We start from the raw sequence: 17,502 nt of genomic DNA on the forward strand, positions 1-17,502 counted from the left end.
CACTCCATGCCATAAAAATATAAAAATGATTTCTGGGATTGATTCTGTTGAGGTCATTAATCTAGAACCCTCAAAATAAAGGATGGCTTGACACGCTACTGAAGAATTACTATCCCTGTCATTTATTAACCATTCTTTCTTCTTCCCTCCTGAACAATCTTTCTCACTCCCTCTGCTTCTCCAAATAGAATGCTAATAATTCCGTTACTGATTTATTCTCTATAAGGTCTTCCTGAACCGTACCAGCCAACCACAACCCCACAACTTCTTTTAAAATCTGGTGGTTCCAATCCATGTCACCCATCTGGAACTTGCCGTGTCGACTGTTATTTAACACGTATAATATCTATTTTTTTGTATTCCATTATAAATTCCTTGAGGATAAGGGTTATATTCCTAAATTTTACCATGACTGGAAAACCTTATACAATGATGCACCCTGCTCTTACAGTTTACCAAATTCTTTTACATATACATATCCCCGATAGGAATAAACACTGTTGTCCCGTTTTACAAAAGGAGAAATAAATTCCGAGTCTAAATCATTTGTCATGGTTCTGTTCAATTAATCCTCATTACAGTACTATATACATGCAGCAAAGTTAAGAAACTCCCTGAACAGAAGACAAACCTCCATAAAATGGAAAACCCATGTACTTTACTGTTGCCAGGACAACTTCTTAATTAGAGACCTCAAGTTCAACTCTGTCCAACTATGCAAAACCAACTTTGTCCTTGGAGCCCTTGAAAAAAAAAACTGCCAGCATAGCAAATAAGACACTATTAGAACACTATCTTCAACTTCTTGAAGTATATAAAATTTTAATAAAGTACTAGGGCTTCTGTTTAGAACAGAAAGGGACATTTCAGCGTCAAACCACAGTATTACAAAACTTGAAGTCAGAATGCATTTTGCAAGAGCCATGTGACACACACATGACAGGCAGCTAAACCCATGGGTAGACCTTTTAGGGGAAATATTTAGCAGTAATTGAACAAAACAGCAAATAAACTCAACATTTGGGTCAAAGACTGATCTCTGCTTTAAAAAATTCCCCATCTCCCCCCAGATCCTTCTGACACCGAGGAGGAATACCAATTAAATCTCCTTCAATTATTCACCAATTTCAAAATGCAAAGTGTAGTAGGATATTTTTCAGGGCCATTAAGGAGAACCCAACAAAGTCTTCCTAAGAAATACCGGTTCCCAGGAAAGGTGACGGGTGTGCCACATCTGCTGTGGTGACTTCTTGAGGAAGCAAGAAAAAGAAATGCATTAACTTTTCATGACACGTCACGGAACCTCATTCCCTATCTGCAAGCGTTCAAGTAGGTAATTCAAAACCTACAGATCTATCTATCAAAGGGCCCATTCGTTTTTCTTGCAACTTTACGGCAAAGTCTTTTATTTGGTAATATCACAAAGATGTCCCTAGGTTTAGTGCTAGTGTTTTGTTATGTTTTTCCCTTGACCTACACAAGGCAAAAGGACTTAAGTGTCCTCTAAAAAAAAATTCTCACGAACGCCCAGGAAGGCAATGGGCCCGCTGAGTTCGTAAAGAACTCCAGGAAATAACTAAAAAACAGAACTAAAATGTTTAAATCGCTTCTCACCATCTACTCATTCCCCTTAATCCCACGCAGCCCTGAAAAGCATCCATATTACCTGCAACCTGGAGAGGAGGGTGGAAGAGATAGCCAACAAGCTCAAGATTTACAAGTAAAGCTGGTTTCCACCCCGACGGTTCTGACAGCTCCGCAGAGCGCGGGCGCAGGGTCTGACAATGCCCTCTGAGAGTTATCTCACCTCATCCCCACCCCTTAAAAAACTGGCCCTCCTTGAAAAGTCACTGCCTCCAGGAGAAGCTACCCCCTCCCACGGCCCCACCACCGACTCCCAGACGCCCCAACCCTCTTCGCCGACTGCCCCTACACACCGGCCCGGCACTCAGGCCAGTACTACAACCAAACAGGGTCCAGGCCCAGGCGGCTCACCCCTCCGGCCTGACCCCTCCCCTCGACCGCCCCTCCTCCGTCAGACAATGGGGCCCGACTCCCGGCCGCCAACCTCTCCAGCCCCATCACCCTCACCTCACCGAGGCCGAAGCCCCTTCCTCCGCCCTCCTCGCCCCCTCTAAGCCTTCCCAAGGTGGCCCACGGACCCAGCCGACCGCTGCTCTCCTGCACTCACTATTCGGGATTCATGCTGGACATGTCACTGCAGCTGCCGCCGCCGCCACCGCCGCCCTTGCTGCTGCAGCCGCCGCCCTGACTCTCCGCGCCACGGGTAGTCGAAGGAGAGGAATGAGATAGGCTGTTCCGGGAGAGCAAACGTCTTTACCCCACTCCGTCCCCTTAGAACACAATCAGCAGCCGCCACCACTCAGCTATCGCTTCCACCCAAAATGGCCGCCGGCGAACCAGGAAATAGGAAAGCCTTAGACCGAGGGGCCTTTACACAGCCCAAAGGGCGGCCGCACCGCGTGGCATGCCGGGAAAGAGAGTTGCGAGCGCGGCTGCGGGCGCTGGGGAACCACGGTGCAGCTCCAAGACCTGGACTCAGCTTCCCGCCAAGCCCCGCGCCTCGGGCGCACGCGTACTCGAGGGGTTGTCGCTCGCCCCATTCCCCCCTCTCTCCACGCCCCCCCCCGCTCCGCCCCTCCCCGCTCCCCTCCCGGCTGACTCGCTGGCTAGGACTTCGCTCGGACTCCCCCTAGCGGATTGGCTAAGGCCGAGCGGCCCTGGTGATGTCATCAGTGAGACGTGGCAGCCGGGCGAGTCAGCGCCCCACGGGGGAGGGGGAGGGGGGAAGGGGAGGGGAGGGACAGAGGGCGGTGCCGGCAGCTGGCGGAAGAAGGGGGTGGGGATCCCGGGACCCTGCGGGCTGGAGAGAGAGGGGTCGGAGCCCGAGGGACGGCCTGAGAGTGTAGGCGGAGGGAAGGGGAACTAGGGGTCTCGGCTCCTGTGTGCCTTTTGCTTGTCTGACCTGCTTCAGGCTTGAGTTTCCCCGCTGGTCCCAGGATGTCTGCTCTAAAGATGGAAGAAGACTCGAGGGGCCTCTGCGGAAAACTTTGGGTCTCTGGAAAACACGAAGCCTTTCTTTTCCGTTCTCTTCCTCACTCACCCAACGCCGGACCAGTGTTGGCACGACCATTTTATTTTTTTATTTCTTACTATTCCCTTTCCAGCCCTGCTTGATCACTTCAGCCTGAATATTGCAGCAGTCTCCGAGTGGACTATCTGCCTCTGCCTCTTCTCTGCCCCAAGCCATTTGGACTCACATCCAGATTTACCTTCCTGAAACATTTCCATCTCTAACCCCACACCTTTTACTGCCTCCGCATTGCGTGGACAGGACACAACCCTGAGCCAAACAAAAATTAGTAATCTTCCTGCCCTGGTTCCAGCCTTCGGGTTGAAATGTACTTATTTTTAGTTGCTATTTAATTCTGAACCATTCTACAAGATTGGAAAGTAGTAAGCGATAGTGCAGATCATTACTGTATAATGCCTGGAAACTCCAGAAGTAACATGAACACATTTTTTAAAAACCATATTAACAGCTCTTTTTAATCAGCTCAGGAATTTACATCTCCACTGAACTTTAACATTTTATCTTGAGTTACTTAATTACAAAGAGCACTGGTCAAAGTTTATCTTCCAACTTGTTCTTAGAACCAAGAAAATTATCTCCAAAGACTGACTGACTGCTAGATCACTTCAGATTCCCATAACATCAAAATATGGAAGGAAAGCAGTTTTTGTTTCTACCTATTTACCCACTGTACCCCTTTAGCACACAAATAGAACACATGTGCTTTAGTGGACCACCTCATCAAACTGTAGGCTAGAATTCCTTTTCATCATGTTGGCTTCTGACGTGAATGTGATCAACACATCAGGAAAATACCCTGAATGGACCAATGATAGTCATCAAAAAGTGTATTTTATCCTAGACTCTCGTCTCTTCCTGCTTATTGTGATTGCACAGAAGAAAAACTCAGAAAACCTCTGAAGAATTCATCTTGAGCCAAAGATAAAAAATTTGACCTGTTCCTCTTCTTGGAGGTATACCCATAATATTGTTGTTGTTATTTAGTCTCTAAGTCATGTCTGGCTCTTTGTGACCCTGTGGAACCCGCCAAGCTTCTCTGTCCATGGGATTTCACAGGCAAGAATACTGGAGTGGGTTGCTGATTGCTATTCTAGGGGATCTTCCAGACCCAGTGATCAAACCCACATCTCCTGATTCTTTACCACTGAGCCACCTGGCTATACTTTAATTATTTATTTCCTTTCCCAACAAATAACCAATAGCTTTTAACCTAAGTGAGAGAGTAGTTGTGAGAATTAAACAAAACATTATAAAGCATATAATACAGTGACTTTGAGGATACTTGGTAAATAGTAACTACCTTTCTCCCTGAAAGTTTTAAAAATACCTGCTGTATACCAAAGACAGAATGCTTTATATCCTAGTTGTGATGTATTAATAGAATGCAAGGAGCTTAGAGGCAGTGGTGCGCAGACATTTCCCACCCCATGGTGGTGGTTTACTTGCTAAGTCGAGTCCAACTCTTGCAACCCCATGGGCTATAGCCTGCCATGCTCCTCTGTTCATGGGATTCTCCAGGCAAGAATACTGGAGTGGGTTGCCATTTCCTCCTCCAGGGGATCTTCCCAAACCAGTAATCGAACCTGGATCTCCTTCATTGTAGGCAGGTTTTTTACCAACTGAGCTATAAGGGAAACCCATACTACACCTTGTATGCCATTTACATTGACTTCCTTCCCCCAAGTGTCAGTTTTGCTGATTCGAATCTTAATATATTTTATTTTAATATTTGATTGGTTGATTTTTGGCTGCATCAGATCTTATCCGCGGCACGCAGGCTCCTCTAGTGTGACACGTAGGCTCCACAGCATGTGTGCTCAGTAGCAGCACTGGGCTTAGTTATCCTGTGGCACATGGGATCTTAGTTCCCTGACTGGGTATTGAACCCACGTCCCCTGCATTGCAAGGCTGATTCTTAGCTCTGGACCACCAGGGGAGTCCCAATATATTTTATATGAGATGTTTAAGAGTAGCTACTTTCATAGTTCAGATTAATAACTCAATAATTCATTAAACTAGCATGAGGCCTGTTGGTTGCCCTATTGTTAACTCTCCTAGGGCTGTATGTCCATTTGCTATTTGGCTCATTCTTTTTTTTTTCTTCCTTTTTTCCTTCCTTTCTTTTCCTTTTCTTCCCTTTTTCTTTTATCAAATATTTATGACCTGCCATGTAATAAATATGCTTGGAACCATAAAGAATACAGAAGTGAATGATTACAGTTCTCTGTCTGTGAGATAACAACCTATTGAGAGAAAGATGTGTATACAAACAAGGCTTGGAGAGGGAAATGCAAAAATAAATTTAAATGATACAATGTGTATAGGGACAGATCAGTGACTGCCAGGAACTGGGAATGGGAGGAGGGAATTGGTTCACAAAGAGACACAAGGGAACTTTGGGGTTTGATGGAAAGACTCTATTGCTTCTTTGTGGTGATGGTTAGTTACTCAACTATATATGCCTTGTCAAAACTCGTAGAACTATATACCTAAAAGGGGTAAATTTGATAGTGTATAAATTATACCTGGATTACGAACTTGACCTTCAAAAATGATATGGGATGGAAGTACAGAGGAGGGAAATAATTTCAACTCAAACTATTGGGAATGCTTTCATGAAGGAGGTGATATTTGAATTAAGTCTTGAAAAAGAATAAAATTTTAATCATTGGCAGAGGTCGGGGAGAGGGAGCCATTTATACCAGAATGACAAAAGAAAGTGAGCACAAGCCTAGAAATGTGAAGACACCCATGTGTTTAGGGAATGGTAATCACAGGTTCCATGGGAGATGAGGTGGGTGATATTTAGATTAAAGCGAGATGGTGGGGAGCTCCAAATACCTGTTAAAGAGTTTCAGCCTTCTTCACTGGGCAGTAGAGAACCAAGAAAGTTTCCAAGAAGGGAAGTAAGGAGACTACCTCAGTATTCTAAAGGAAGCACTCTGGAGTTCCATGGAAACTGGAGGTAGGGAGATTAGTTTAAAGGTAGATTCATTTAGGCAAGAGATGTTGTGTTCTTTACAACAGAAACAGACTCAGATATAGAGAACAGACTTGTGGTTGCCAATGGCTGGGGAGTAGGGGGAGGATAGATTTGGGGATTTGGGATTAGCAGATGCAAACTATTATATATAGAATAGTCCTACTATATAGCACAGGGAACTATATTCACTATCCTGTAACAAACCACCGTGGAAAAGAATATGAAATATATATATATATATATATATATATATATATCTGAATCATTGTATATCTGAATTTTGCTATACAGCAGAAATTAACACAGCATTGTAAATCAACTATATTTCGATAAAATAAATTTTTAAAAGAGAGAGATGGTATATTCTATAAAACGGAAGGGAGGGGCAATTTCAGAGAGGAGAAGATAGAATCTGAGGGTGTGAAGGGAAGTGAGGGGCTTAAAGTGGTCCAGAGATATCCAGTTTAACTGACAACTTGGGAACAAGATCCCAGCCAAGTCAGAGAACAGAAGAGGGGCTTGGAGTAGTGTAGAGAAGGAGGAAGACAGGCAGTGCTATGTGATTTGAGGTCAGAGTTAAAGCTGCCCTGGTGTGGAAGCATTAGAACTACCAGAAACTGTACCCCTTCTGAAAAGCACACACACACATACACAGCAGATGGTAAAGAATCTGCCGGCAATGCAGGAGACACGGGTTCGAGCCCTGGATCAGGAAGATTCCCTGGAGAAGGGACTGGCTACCCACTCCAGTATCCTTGTCTGATGGGCGGCAGACCACCAAACAGTGACTATGACCTTTCTGGTGTAAGTTTGGCTTTGAAAAGTGTTTTGAAGCTTTTTTTCAGTCCACCCACTGAGCTGTTCATCACTGGCTGTTGTGGAAAATCCACTTTTCGTTGCATGTCACAAGCCAATCAAGAAATGGTTCGTTGTTATTGTGTAGAAAAAAAGAAGATGACACTACAAAATGATGATTTTTTTTCCCTTAATTTGCGGTCAGTTCATGAGGCATCTACTTAATAAGTTTTTTCACCTTTCCAATTTGCTTCAAATGCCGAATGGCTGCAGAATGGTTGAACTTGAGTTCTTCAGCAACTTCTCATGTAGTTGTAAGAGGATCAGCTTCAGTGATTACTCTCAATTGCTGGTTGTCACCTTCCGATGACTGGCTACTTTGCTTCTCATCTTCAAGACTCTTGTCTCCTTCGCAAAACTTCTTGAACCACCACTGCACTGAACATTCATTAGCAGTTCCTGGGCCAAATGCGTTATTGATGTTGTGAGTTATCTCCACTACTTTACGACCCATTTTGAATGCAAATAAAATCACTCATATTTGTTTTTTGTCTAGTGTTTCCACAGTGTAAAAGATATATATATATACAATAAACAGAAAGTAATACATCATTAGCAAAAAACATAAAGTGAAAAGTGCATGTTAAAATGATGTAACCACATTTATTTAAGAATGTATCCCAATATCAAATAGCTGATTTCAACAATGCAAAAATCACAATTACTTTTGCACCAACCTAATAACTTCTTATTCTGATATCGGAATTCTGTATATTCCTAGGACCCAGCTATAACCACACCCCTTCCTGGCAGCCTTTGCTGTCAACATCAACCTAAAGGGGGTTAACCTTTGCCCTTTTGTTTACCTCAGCTCCTTTTTTTAGTGCTTTCATAATGCCTCATACAAAGCTGTCCAATTCGGAAGCCATGATCCACATATGGTTATTTAAAATAATTAAAAGTAAGCTGGAACTTCCTTATTGATCCAGTATCTAAGACTCTGCACTCCCAATGCAGGAGGACTCAGGTTCAATCTCTGCTCGGGGAACTAAATCCCACATGCCACAACTAAGATTTCGCATGCCACGACTACAGATCCTGCACGCACCAACAAAGATCAAAGATCATGCCACTAAGACCCAGTGCAGCCAAATAAATAAATAAATATACTTTAAAAAAAAGTAAGTTGGGACTTCCCTGGTGGCACTGTGCTGTGTTGTGCTTAGTCATGCCCGACCCCATGGACTGTAGCCTGCCAGGCTCCTCTGTCCATGGGGATTTTCCAGGCAAGAATACTGGAGTGGGTGGTCAAGCCCTTCTCCAGGGGATCTTCCCAATCCAGGGATCAAACCCAGATCTCCCACATTGCAGGCGGATTCTTTACCATCATAGCCACACAAGGAAGCCCAAGAATACTGGAGCGGGTAGCCTATCCCTTCTCCAGGGGAACTTCCAGGGCCTCCTGCCTGGAAAATAGATTCTTTTCCAGCTGAGCTACTCAGGTGGCACAGTGGATGAGAATTTACCTGCCAGTACAGGGGACATGGGTTCAATCCCTGGTCCAGGACGATTCCACATGCCCCAGAGCAACTAAGCCTGTGCATCACAACTACTGAGCCCATGCTGTAGAGCCCATGAGCAGCACCTACTGAGTCCTCTCACCAGGAGTCCGTGCTTGGCAAGAGAAGTCACTGCAATGAGAAGCACCTTCTCACTGCAACTAGAGAAAGCCTGCACACAGCAATGAAGACCCAGTGCAACCAAAAATAAAATAATTTAATTTAATTTAATTTAAAAAAATTAAGTAAGTTAAAAATTCACTTCAGTTGCCCTATCTACATTTCAGATGCTCAACAGCTGCATGTGACTAATGTCTACTTTATTAGACAATGCACACTGTGGAACATTTCCATCCTCATGGAAAGTTCTATTGCACAGCAATACATATCATTAGTTATAATATTTTATGTATGTGTTTTGTTTTTCCAGCTAGACTATGAGTTCCATGAGAGGAGGGACCACACCTTATCAAACTCTGTATCCCTTCCCACCAGCACATAGCATAGTACTTTATACCTAATAAATATCCAACATATTCATTGATTGGCTCCTCAGGAAAGCATTGCCTTATTAGTAAGTGCTGCTGCAGCTGTTTAGTTGCTCAGTCATGTTCGACTCTTTGCAACCCCATGAACTGTAGCCCGCCAGGCTCCTCTGTCTATGGGACTTCCCAGATAAGAATGCTGGAGCAGGTTGCTATTTTCTTTTCCAAGGGATCTCCCTGAGCCAGGGATAGAACCCATGTCTCCTGCTTGGCAGGCAGATTCTTTACCACTGAGCCATCAGGGAAGCCCTTAGAATCATCTAGGATTACTTAAATCTTTTCTGCTTTTTTCTTCAGCCAAAAATAAAGTTCAGTCCATCTTCCCAGAAAGAGGTACAATGCCTTGATGCATAACAGATAAGAAACTGCTATCTACCCAGGAAAGGTCAGCAGGAAGAAAGGACAAAGGAAGAGATTGGCTACAGTGTACTATGGCTGCCATGGATACCAAACTGCAGGCCTTTGATCCTCTCAAAAGAACTCCCTCTGAATGCCTAGTTCCTTGACTTCAACCCCCTGTGAAGTTGTCTCCAATTTGCAATATTTCTGTGCTGCCAAGGCCACCACACTGTTCAGCAATCAGTAGGGCAAGTCAGAGGTGTGTTGAATAAAATCAGATTGAAAGTTCCCTAAATAGTTCTCAGAACAATACCAGATACACAAGGTGCCAGATGACAAAGGGCTCTCAGCCAGTCAACCTGGACCTCCAATAGAGCATACCTCCAACAGCCTGATCTTCCCCAGTTCTCAGGTACCGACCTGATCTCAGTCAGCCCAGCTTCTGGACTCAGTTACTAAAACCAGAAAAGAGTTCGTGTTAGTCACTCATGTCCAACTCTTTGGGACCCCATGGACTATAGTCCACCAGGCTCCTTTGTCCATGGAATTCTTCAGGCAAGAATACCAGAGTGGGTAGCCAGTCCCTTCTCCAGGGAATCTTCCTGATCCAGGGATCGAACCCCAGTCTCCTGCATTGCAGGCAGATTCTTCACCATCTGAGCCACCAGGGAAGCCTCAATCTATCCCGCAAATCCATTAACAAATTAAGAGCTGAACTACACTTGATTATATTCAGTCTAGTATTCAGTCTAGTATTCTCTTCTCTAACAGCTTCTATTGTTTTCTAATTGTTTTAAGCATAAAATTTGTACCCTTGAGAGCAGAGACCTCATTGCCATCACTGTCCTCCACATTTTTTTGAGGTGATTAAATGAAGACAATGTTTGTGAAAGTGCCTGCCATAGAGGAGACCTCAAAGATGTCAACTCCCTCTGAAGTTTCCCTCTCTAGCATCTAGCCCAGAGGTACACCTCCTTTTCCCATTTCTCTAAGTCACACCCATTCTAACGATGCAATTTTAAGTCCCCTTTCTCTCCAGGAAGTCCCTCTTGACCATCCAGTGGGAAATGATTTCTCTCTCCTCTGAGCTTCCACTACCAACAGCACTGAGCCCTTCACAATTCTGTTGGCCTGGGTATTTTGTTAGTTTCCTTTCCATGTATGCTTCTTGAGGATTGTAAAACTTCTTTGCATCTCCAGGGCTTAGCCTATAACAGATTTTCTATATATACCTAGTGTTTGACTTGTTTGTAAAATCAATAAATATATTTTAACAGATGGTCAATTATACTGAACACAGGTATTGCTCATCTTTCTCCATAAAAGAATGTATTCAGGACAAAGGTGTTTAATGTGTCCTTCAAAAGATATTCATGTCTCTCAAAGCACTTTCCACAGTGCCTAAGACATTTTAAAGTGAAAGTCGCTCAGTCGCGTCCAACTCTTTGTGACTCCATGGACTACAGTGCATGGAATTCTCCAGGCCAGAATAGTGGAGTAGCCTTTCCCTTCTCCAGGGGATCTTCCCAACCCAGGGATCAAACCCAGTTCTCCCTCATTGCAGGTGGATTCTTTACCAGCTGAGCCACAAGGGAAGCCCAAGATGGTTTAATTGCTGAGTAAATGTACAGTGAGTGAAGTTTCTAGATCTATAGAAAAGCAAGTCATGGTCTTCTGGCCACTTACTCTCTAATATGTATATGACAGTGTCAGGCTTTTATCAGCTACAACACTGGCTGACAAATCTCAATGATGGCTCATCTTATGGAACATGTCCAGTGCTGCTGCCGTGGCACCACCTATGGGCATAGCAGCATAACCTTCTGCACAGGATCAGTTGAGTTTCAGCTGATGCTCTTGTAGAGCAAAAAATATCTTTTTAGGTTCATTAGCCAGTGCCCCATAAATTAAACATACAAAAGATTAACAAGAGAAAAACAAACAGAAGTTTATTAACATGTTTATTGTACATACACATGGGCATACTCAGAGATGCAACTCAGAGCTGAGTAACTCACACAGTGTTAGCATTTTAACAAAAGAATAATAAACTTTTAGAGAAGTTTCAAGAGGAAGGGAAAGGACTTTGAGTTTCTACCAGTGGCAAATTGTGGAAAGGTATATATATGGGGTGTATATATATTATATATCTATATATATATGTGTGTGTATATATATATATATATAATATATATTATATATATATAATTCAAGGAAAGCGCTAATTAACAATGTTTGTTATTTAGACTCCTCTGGTGCCATGTCTGGGCTGATAAGGGTCTAGAATTGTCTCTGATGATTAACTTCTATCATTCCAGGTAGAGAGGAGAGAGTGGTACAGCTTTACAAATTTATGTTCTGCTTTTAGGCAACTATGAGAGGATAAAGAAGTTGTTGTGTTTTTTTTATCTGTTTCTTTTTTATTGCCTTCAGCTCAGAATAATCCTTATGCCAAGTGGCATATTTTGGGATGCCATATTCTGTTCCCAGTCATTCTTCAATTAGCCGAGCCACATGACATTACTATGTGCAAGGGACTCATTTTTATAACTCACTTTTCAAACAATGGCACCCTGAGTGGACACCTTCTGTTTCCTCTAATGGCAATATTACATAAGTAGCTGAGCAAATAAAAATGATGATCTAGCAGATAAGCAGCTGTTAAGACACTTTGAGGTCACCATCAGTACTTCAGGCAAAGTCCTGTGTGATTGCAAGATGGTGTCTGGAACTGGGTTAGAGAGGAAGGGTAAGAAAGTGGAGCTACCTGTTCTGGGTCACTTTGCCACAGGACCCTTAGGCAGGAAGGTTCATCAGTAAGAGCTGCCTCTGCCCATGAAACCCCTCTTGGCCTCTCACCTATTCTTTGATCCACTCATTGATTCAACAATTGGCATGTTAAGGACCTATTTTTTTTAATTTTTATTTTGTATTAGGGTATTGTTGTTCAGTTGCTAAGTTGTGTCCAGCTCTTTGTGACTCCACAGACTGCAGCATGCCAGGCCTCCCTATCCCACACTATTTCTCAGAGTTTGCCCAAGTTCATGTCTACTGAGTTGGTGATACCATCCAACCATCTCATCCTCTGTCGCCCTCTTCTCCTCCTGCCTTCAATCTTTCCCAGCATCAGAGTCTTTACCAATGACTCAGCTCACATCAGGTGGCCAAAGTATTGGAGTTTCAGCATCAGCATCAGTCCTTCCAATGAATATTCAGGGTTGATTTCCTTTAGGATTGACTGGTTTGATCTCCTTGCTGTCCAAGGGACTCTCATGAGTCTTCTCCATCAGCTATATTGGGGTGCAGCCAATTAATAAACAATGTTGGGATAGTTTCAGGTGAACAGCAAAGGGACTCAGTCATACAAATACATGTATCCATCCTCCCCCCAATCCCTATCCCATCCAGGCTGCCACATAACATTGAGCAGAGTTCCATGTGCTATATAGTAAGTCCTTGTTGGTTATCCATTTTAAATATAGCAGTGTGTACTTAAATATCTATTCTGCTCTGACACAGAGATAAACCAAAGAACAAAACTGACCAGGTCTATGCCCTTATAAGGAATGTAAATTCTCATGAGAGATCTATAAGTCAATGACTGTGTTCCCTCAAAGCTAAGGCATCATTGATTTCCATCATGGATTTAATAGCAGATTTTCAAGGGAAAAAAAAAGTGCTAAATATGTACATTGATTGGATGTTAGCATCAAAAATACCTCCCTGCAAACATCACCAAGGCAACGCGTTGCTATGACAAAACTCAGTTTATTTCTTACTAAAGTAAAGAAGGACACTATCTAGACAGACTTTGTAGCATCTCAAAGAGGAGTAAGGGCAAATTGGCCTATCTATTGAGCTTTAAAAGTCTGGTTCAAGGTGGGTCTTTCACTGAGGGGCGAGGGAAGTCATGGTTAGCACTGGGTAAGGATCACGATAAAATAGTCTGGATTGGTAGATACAGAAATTGAGGCAATAGGACTTTCCTGGTGGTCCAGTGGTAAAGAATCCACCTGCCAGTGCAGGGGACAGGGGTTCGATCCCTGGTCTAGGAAGATTCCACGTGCCGTGGAGCAACTGACCCCTTGTACCACAACTACTGAACCCACACTCTGGTGCCTGAGAACCAAAAATATTGAGTCCAAGTACCTAGAGCCCGTGCTCCACAACAAGAGAAGCAATAGAAACTGGAAACCGCAACTAGAGAGTAGCCTCTGCTCACTGCAACTAGAGGAAACCCATGTGAAGCAACAAAGACCCAGCACAGCCAAAAATAACTAACTAAAGAAAGAAACTGAGGCAATGGGCTCCAAGAGTCTTGGAGTATAAATTATCATTTGAGGATTTATTTCAAAGAGCTGATGATGGGTCTTTCAAAAAGGCCCTGGAATCAACAATAAAGTCACTTGTAACTTTTATCTTCTTGGTCAAAAGTTTCCTAGAATAGTAAAATTATGTTGATGACAGCAGTAGAATAGTAAAGTCGTGTTAAATGTATAGCGTAAACTATGTAAATGGCTTTTTAAACATGTGAAAAATATGCATCTTCAGAGAAATAAAGTGGTTATACAAATAATTATTAATTAATTATATAATTATAATTGCAAAACATGCTGGACAAACATAGGGTGCTAGGGGAACATGTAACTGAGGCTCCTCGCTTACTCTGCAGAGGTCAGAAAAAGCATCTTTGAGGAATTTGTGTTTGAACTGATGCACAGTTAGAGGCTAGAGGAAGAAATGGAGAGGCAGGGTTGGGAGGCTAAGATAGCATGTGCAAAGGTCCAGTGGCAGGAAGCAACATGGTGTATTTAAGGTCTTGTCAAGAGATCAGCAGGGCTGGAGCACAAGGTTAAGAGGACATTGGCACATAGTAAGCTAACTGGCTTCGGGGTGGGGTGGGGAGGAGATTGCTGCTCACTGCTATACTTCAGAGTGATTTCTTTTTTCTTAAAGAAAAAATACTTTATGCCCTTGGATCCAAAGAAAGCATCCCCAGAACCTCAATCTAACATTCTCAAAGCTTTAAAAGGGGTAAGGAATGTGCCTTCATGCTAGCTTACTAGAACATCAGATTAAAATTGTTGCCCAACAATAGCAAAACCAGTTCTAGAACATCCTCCTACATGAACCCAAACTTGTGATCAAACAGGTTGTTTTGATACTGGTCTGGAGATCAGGACATGCCCAGGAAGACAGATAAATTTAAATTAAGGAAGCAGAGTAATTCCCAAGTGCTCAATTTGTAAATGAGCTAAAATCAACATTTCTTTTTTGAAAAGTCCAGGATTTACACCTTTACAGTGGTTTTTGTTTTATATCCAATTACCCATTAATTCAGTATTAAAAATACTTTGATAATGTCTGCTAGATACCAGCTGCTCTGCTAGATCTTGAGTAAAACCTGCTTCCTGTTCTTAAATATTGTAAGCAATTGAGGATGAGAACAATGGCAATGCTAGAACTACATGGTCAAATGACATTCTCTATTTGGGGGCCTTTTTTTTCCAGTTCTCTATGTCTGTGTAACAAGCTACCTCCAAACAATTTATTATTATCTTTTGTGATCTTGTGGGTTGATTAAGTTCAGATCAGCCCTTCTTGCTTGGTGTCCCTGAGTCCGTTGCTGCCGTAGGTCAACTGGAACCACAGTCACCTGAGGACTCAGCTAGGTTAGACAACTCACTCAGATGGCTCGTTTACCTGGCTGGCAGCTGATGTTGAACTTTGGTCAGGAGCACAGCTGAGGCTGCCATCTGGAGTAGCTACACGGGACTTCTCCACATGGTCTGGGCTTCTCACAAAATGAAGGCTGAGTTATGAGAGGAAGCAGCCCAGGAACCATGCCTTCCAAGAGACAGGAACAGAACTGTTGGGCCAGGAAAGGAAATTGGGTGAAACTTCCCCAGTGTTACTTCTGCCATGTTATTGGTCAGAGAAGTAACAAAGCCTTCCTAGATTCGAGGAGATGGATAAACAAGTTCCATTTCTTTCTTCTATTTGTTTTTTTAAAACTTGTTATTTTATACTGGAGGATAGCTGATGAACAATGTTGGGATAGTTTCAGGTGGACAGCAAAGGGACTCAGCCATATGTATACATGTAACCATTCTCTTCCGAGCTCCCCTTCCACCCAGGCTGCCCCATAACATTGAACAGAGTTCCCTGTGCTATACAATAGGACCTTGTTGGTTATCCATTTTAAACACAGCAGTGTGGACATCAGACTCCATCTCTCGATGAGGGAAGGACAAGGTCACACTGTACAAGAGCAAGAGGGTGGGGTGGGAGATATCACTGCAGCAATCTTTGGAAAGTCAATCTAACACATTAGAATAGTGATGATATTCTTATAGAAGCTTGTGCCAAGCCTTATAAGAAGGAGGAGAGGGTGCAAAAGAATAACATGCATTGCTCTTGCCTCTGAGCTGGTTGTTGGCAATGCTAAACACTTGAGAGAATGAATTAAGATACTTCCAAAACCACATACCAGTCAGTAGCGAGAAACACACAGGCAGCTCCCAGTTCAAAACAGAAAAACGCTTCTGAAAAGTAGAAACTTCTTGTAAAAATCCCAACTGGGAGCCTGATTTAGAATATTTAAAGGGGGAAAAAGTATAATCAGTTATATATCAATTCCAAATTCCTGATCAATCTTCCAAAGTGAAAGTGAATGTTAGTCGCTCAGTTGTGTCCAACTCTTTGCAACTCCATGGACTGTAACCCATCAGGCTCTTCTGTCCATGGGATTCTCCAGGCAAGAATACTGGAGTGGGTAGCCTTTCCCTTCTCCAGGGGATCAATCTTTAAATCAAAACTAAAACACTGCTGGGACTCCCCGATGGCCCAAAGCTTAAGAATCCGAGCTTCCACTGCAGGGAGCATGAGTTAAATCCCTGGTTGGGGAACTAAGATCGTGCATGCTGTATAGTGCATCCAAAAAACCAAACAAAAAAACCACTGTAATATATCTATATGTAAATGACAATCAATCATATTAGGGTGTAAAATGCTTAAAACATTTCTTCTTGGTCATTAATTAATATGAATGTTTATAAGCAGCTGCTTGTGTTAAGAACCGTGAATCATTTAAGATTCTATCCTACTTGCAAGTGAACAAGTTAGTCTGCCACAGTTTTGTGGAGGCTGACCAAAAACAAATCTCCTGGATTAGTGACAAAGGCCAGTTTATCACTCAGAGCAAGAGCAGTAGTCAGAGAACTATCATTTTCTTACATCAGTTCTCTGACTCCAGTTCCTACAGGTGACATAGCAAGGGCCAGGTGACGCCTGAACATGCGGTGAGTTACATTCCAGGAAAGGAGCCTCAGGCTTTAGGAAACTCCAATTTTGGATAATGGACAGCAAGCAAACCCATTGCCCAAGCTTTGCCCCAGAGGAAGATGTTGTCTTTATTATACTGCAAAGCATACAAAACTTCTGTTCCTATCTCCAGCTTCCCAGGCTACATTATGCTTGAAAATATAGTGTGGAACAAAAGCCTGTTGGTGCCTTTGCTCATAAGATATGAAGAAATATGAGCAACCCATGGAGAATCATCTCCTTGCATCTTGTAGGCCATCAAACGCTATTTCCTAGATCAATTGCTGAATCGTGTGCCCCTTTCATTGACATTTGGCATTTTCAAAATATCTATATGGAATTCTTCTGATGTTCTAGCACTTGCTTTAGAATATGACAAGAGACTTTCCCTGAATATCACTTTATCATTCAGTTTCAAAAGAGAAATAGAATTGACAAGATACAATTTTTTTTTTCAATTACCAATACACTGAAAGCTGAGGCCATGAAAGGGGATGGTGACATCATCTAAACACCTACATCTAAACATTTAAACATTCCTGAATTCACTCATTCATTTATTCAATAAATAATTACTGAGGCTATGAGGGTTTGAGAACTAGAAAAGATAATGTTCCCTGCTATCATGGAGCTTATGTTCTAGTGGAAGAGGCAGACATTAAACAAATAATTACACAATTAATTGTTTATTAGAATTGTGGTAAGTGCTCTCAAAGAGAGAAAATTGATCTTGCCTGGGGAGCTGGGGAAGGTTTATAGTAGAGCGAAATAACAAAACGTTCCCATTAGACATGTCTGTTCTCTCTCCCAAACCATTCCGACCTCACTAACTATTCCTAATCT

At 42.7% G+C, this 17,502-nt stretch overlaps 1 protein-coding gene across 1 annotated transcript in view; it reads right to left on the reverse strand.

Annotated features, from left to right (window-relative positions):
• RAB1A (RAB1A, member RAS oncogene family) overlaps positions 1–2,491 on the reverse strand; it is a 28,641-nt gene extending 26,150 nt beyond the window's left edge. Inside the window, exon 1 of the mRNA XM_020916228.2 lies at positions 2,192–2,491. Coding sequence (XP_020771887.1) covers positions 2,192–2,214 — 23 coding nt within the window. The 5' untranslated portion in view covers positions 2,215–2,491. The remainder of the gene's footprint in view (positions 1–2,191) is intronic.
• Positions 2,492–17,502: the final 15,011 nt, after the last annotated feature.

This window comes from Odocoileus virginianus, chromosome 2 (genome assembly GCF_023699985.2).
Source record: "Odocoileus virginianus isolate 20LAN1187 ecotype Illinois chromosome 2, Ovbor_1.2, whole genome shotgun sequence".
Lineage (NCBI taxonomy): Eukaryota > Metazoa > Chordata > Mammalia > Artiodactyla > Cervidae > Odocoileus > Odocoileus virginianus.